Source organism: Geospiza fortis, unplaced genomic scaffold (assembly GCF_000277835.1).
Source record: "Geospiza fortis unplaced genomic scaffold, GeoFor_1.0 scaffold1767, whole genome shotgun sequence".
In the NCBI taxonomy this organism is placed as follows: Eukaryota; Metazoa; Chordata; class Aves; order Passeriformes; family Thraupidae; genus Geospiza; species Geospiza fortis.
Genome location: NW_005055248.1, coordinates 2,131 through 6,497, shown reverse-complemented (window position 1 = coordinate 6,497; position 4,367 = coordinate 2,131). Strand labels below are relative to the sequence as shown.

Below are 4,367 nucleotides of genomic sequence, written 5' to 3'. Positions count from 1 at the left end.
GCGGGCCCCAGCCGCTGTTCCTGGTGGATTCCAGCGCCGTGGACGTCGGATCCGGGGATCTGCCCATTTTTTTCGAGCTGGGCGAGGGGCCCCCGTGCTTCCCGGACGGGGACGAGTATCCCGAGGAGTATCCCGAGGAGTATCCCGAGGAGTATCCCGAGGAGTATCCCGAGGAGTATCCCGAGGAGTATCCCGAGGATCCCGCGCTGCTGCCGCCCACGCCCAAGGACCCGGCCGTCTCCTAAAGCCGGGATCGGGGACGGGGACAGGATCCCAAAAAAACAAAACGGGATCCCCAAAAAAACAAAACGGGATCCCAGAAAAAAAAACAAAAACAAAAAGGGAAGGGAGCCCCGAGTGACTCGTCCTGCTTGGCACAGAACCCCGGAGCCGCCAACGCCGCCCTCGGGGGGATTCCGGGAAATCCCGGAGGATTCCAGGGAATCCTGGAGCATCCTGGAGAACTCTGGGAAATCCCGGAGGATCCTGGAGCATCCCGGGGAATCCTGGAGGATCCTAAATCGTCCCGGGAAATCCTGGAGAACTCTGGGAAATCCCAGAGGATCCTGGAGCATCCCGGGGAATCCTGGAGGATCCTAAATCGTCCCGGGAAATCCTGGAGAACTCTGGGAAATCCCGGAGGATCCTGGAGCATCCCGGGGAATCCTGGAGGATCCTAAATCGTCCCGGGAAATCCTGGAGAACTCCGGGAAATCCCGGAGGATCCTGGAGCGTCCCGGGGAATCCTGGAGGAACCCAGAGGGTCCCAGGGAATCCTGGAGAGTTCCAGGAAATCCCAAAAAGATCCTGGAGGATCCTAGGGAATCCTGGAGGATCCCGGGGAATCTTGGAGGATTGTAAATCATCCCGGGAAATCCCGGAGGATCGTGGAGAATTCCGGGGGATCCTGGAGCATCCTGGAGAATTCCAGGAAATCCTGGAGGATCCCGGAGGATCCCGGCGTATCCTGAAGGATCCCAGATCATCCCAGGGAATGCTGGAGCATCCTGGAGAATTCCAGGAAATCCCAGAGGATCCCGGAGCATCCCAGGGAATCCAGGAGGATCCCAAATCATCTTGGGAAATCGCAGAGAATCCCAGAAAATCGTGGAGCATCCCCAGGGGATCCCAGGGGATCCCAGAAAATCCTGGAACATCCGGGAGGATCCCAGGGATCTGGAGAGCGACGGAGCCCCGGGATCTGGGGGGAGCTGAAATCCAGGGATCCCCAAATCCCAGAATATCCCGGGAAAAAATGGTGCCGAAAATGCACGGGGTCCTGAAATACTCCAAAATGCAGCAGATCCCAAAATCCCAGGGAAACCTGGAAATAGCCCTAGGACCCCAAAAATCCAGCAGATCCCAAAATCCTGTGGGCTCTTGAAATCCTGGGGAAACCTGGAATGCCCCAGGATCCCAAAATCCTGTGGGACCCAAAATTCCACGGGACCCCAAAATCCCAGGGAAGCCGGGAATGCCCCAGGACCCCGAAGCTCCACAGGATCCCAAAATCCCGGGGAAATCTGGAAATAGCCTCAGGACCCCAAAAATCCAGTGGATCCCAAAATCCAGTGGGATCTTGAGATCCTGGGGAAACCTATCCTGGCCCCAGGACCCAAAAATCCAGTGGATCCCAAAATTCCATGGGATCTCGAAATCCTGGGGAAACCTGGAATGCCCCAGGAACCCAAAATCCAGCGGATCCCAAAATCCTGGAAATTGCCCCCGACCCCAGAACCTGGCAGTGCCCAAATCCCACAGGACCCTAAAATCCAATGGGATCCCACAGAACCCCAAAATCCCACAGGGTCCCAAAACCTGGCAGTGCCACAAGATTCCCAAAACCGGGGGAGTCCCAAAATCCAGTGGGATCCCAAAATCCAGTGCCCCAAAACTTGGCAGCGCTCAGATCCCACAGGATCCTAAAAATTCATTGGGACCCCAAAATCCAGTGGGACCCCAAAATCAAGTGGTGCCCCAGATCCCACAGGACCCTAAAAATTCAATGAGATCCCAAAATCCCCCAGGACCCCAAAATCTGGCAGTGCCCAAATCCCACAGGACCCTAAAATCCAATGGGATCCCCCAGGACCCCAAAACCTGGCAGTGCCTAAATCCCACAGGACCCTAAAATTCAGTGGGACTCCAGAATCCCACAGGACCCTAAAATCTGGCAGTGCCCAAATCCCACAGGACCCTAAAATCCAATGGGATCCCACAGAACCCCAAAATCCCACAGGGTCCCAAAACCTGGCAGTGCCACAAGATTCCCAAAACCGGGGGAGTCCCAAAATCCAGTGGGATCCCAAAATCCAGTGCCCCAAAACTTGGCAGCGCTCAGATCCCACAGGATCCTAAAAATTCATTGGGACCCCAAAATCCAGTGGGACCCCAAAATCAAGTGGTGCCCCAAATCCCACAGGACCCTAAAAATTCAATGAGATCCCAAAATCCCCCAGGACCCCACAATCTGGCAGTGCCCAAATCCCACAGGACCCTAAAATCCAATGGGATCCCACAGGACCCCAAAATCTGGCAGTGCCCAAATCCCACGGGATCCCCAAAGCTGTGGAGACCCCAAAATCCCACAGGACCCCAAAACCTGGCAGTGCCCAAATCCCACAGGACCCTAAAATCCAATGGGATCCCACAGGACCCCAAAATCCCCCAGGACCCCAAAACCCCCCCGGCTCCACAAGGCCCCAATTCCGACTTCTCCAGTTCCTGCTCTGGGCATTCCCGGTTTCTCCCGCTGGAATTTTGGGAAATCCACCGGAATTCCGGGAAATCCCGCTGGAATTCTGGTGGATCCTGTTGGAATTCCAGGGGGACCCTAATGGAATTTTGGGGGACCCTGTTGGAATTTTGGGGGGGTCCCACTGGAATTCCAGGGGATGCTGCTGGAATTTCGAGGGATCTCGCCGGAATTCTGGGGGATCCAGCTGGAATTTTGGGGGATCCTGTTGGAATTCTGGGGGATCCATGCGGAATTTTGGGGGATCCTGTTGGAATTCTGGGGGATCCCATTGGAATTTTGGGAAATCTGCTGGAACTTTGAGGGATGCTGTTGGAATTCCAGGGGATCCTGCTGGAGTTTTGGGGGAATCCCGCTGAAATTCTGGATCCCATTTTTGTTGTCCCTGGATTTTCTGGCTCCAGCTCTGGGATTTTTCCCTGGACTTCGGGACTGGGAGCAGCGAGCCCGGAACTGAACTTGGGAATTTTACACGAGAGAAGGACCCGGATCCCACACGGGATCGAGTCGGGATCCCACGTGGGAATGTGTCGAGATTCCGTACGGGATCGAGTCGGGATTTCATGCGGGAATGTGTCGGGATTCCGTACGGGATCGAGTCGGGATTTCATGCGGGAACGTGTCGGGATTCCGTACGGGATCGAGTCGGGATTTCATGCGGGAATGTGTCGGGATTCCGTACGGGATCGAGTCGGGATTTCATGCGGGAACGTGTCGGGATTCCGTGTGGGAATGTGTCGGGATTCCGTGTGGGAACGTGTCGGGATTCCACGTGGAATCAAGTCAGGGTTCCACATGGGAATGCCCAAATTCCATATGGGAGGGCCCGAATTCCATACGGGAATGTCTGAATCCCATGTGGGATCCCATGTGGAAATTCCAGGATCCCGTGTGGGAATGTCAGGATCCCATATGGGAATGTCAGGATTCCATGTGGGAATGCCCGAATTCCATGTGGGATCCCATGTGGAAATTCCACGATCCTATTTGGGAATACCGGGATCCCCTATGGGAATGTTGAGATCCCATGTGGGAATGCCCGAATCCCATGTGGGATTCCACGTGGGAATGCCAGGATCCCACGTGGGAATGCCCGAATTCCACATGGGAATTCCAGGATCCCATGTGGGAATGCCCAAATTCCACATGGGAATGCCCAAATTCCATGTGGGATCCCCTATGGGAATGCCAGGATCCCATGTGGGAATACCGGGATCCCCTATGGGAATGTTGAGATCCCATGTGGGAATGCCTGAATCCCATATGGGATCCCGTGTGGGAATGCCCAAATTCCACATGGGAGTGCCCGAATTCCATGTGGGATCCCCTATGGGAATGCCCAAATTCCACATGGGAGTGCCCGAATCCCATGTGGGAATGTCAGGATTTCAGGTGGGAACATTGGGATCCTGTGTGGGAATGGCCAAATCCCACGTGGGAATGCTGGGATCCCGTGTGGGAATTCCGGGATCCCATGTGGGAATTCCAGGATCCCCTGTGGGAATGTTGGGATCCCGTATGGGAACGTTGGGATCCCGTGGGAGAATGCCCGGGGTCCCTTACGGAAGTGTCTGAATTCCATATGGGAATGCCGGGATCCCACATGGGAATG

General features: G+C 55.2%; 2 protein-coding genes across 2 annotated transcripts in view; both read left to right on the top strand.

Moving 5' to 3' along the window:
* LOC102033748 (heat shock factor protein 1-like) overlaps window positions 1-282 on the top strand; it is a gene marked incomplete at its 5' end in the record, with an annotated part of 9,462 nt that extends 9,180 nt beyond the window's left edge. The window contains one exon of the mRNA XM_031065781.1: window positions 12-282. Coding sequence (XP_030921641.1) covers window positions 12-245 — 234 coding nt within the window. The remainder of the gene's footprint in view (window positions 1-11) is intronic.
* Window positions 283-611: 329 nt separating this feature from the next.
* Window positions 612-3,556, top strand: LOC115949253 (collagen alpha-1(VIII) chain-like). The gene is made up of 2 exons (XM_031065782.1): window positions 612-1,358; window positions 1,413-3,556. The coding sequence occupies exons 1-2, from the start codon at window positions 995-997 to the stop codon at window positions 2,129-2,131; spliced, it is 1,083 nt and encodes a 360-aa protein (XP_030921642.1). The 5' UTR covers window positions 612-994; the 3' UTR covers window positions 2,132-3,556.
* Window positions 3,557-4,367: the final 811 nt, after the last annotated feature.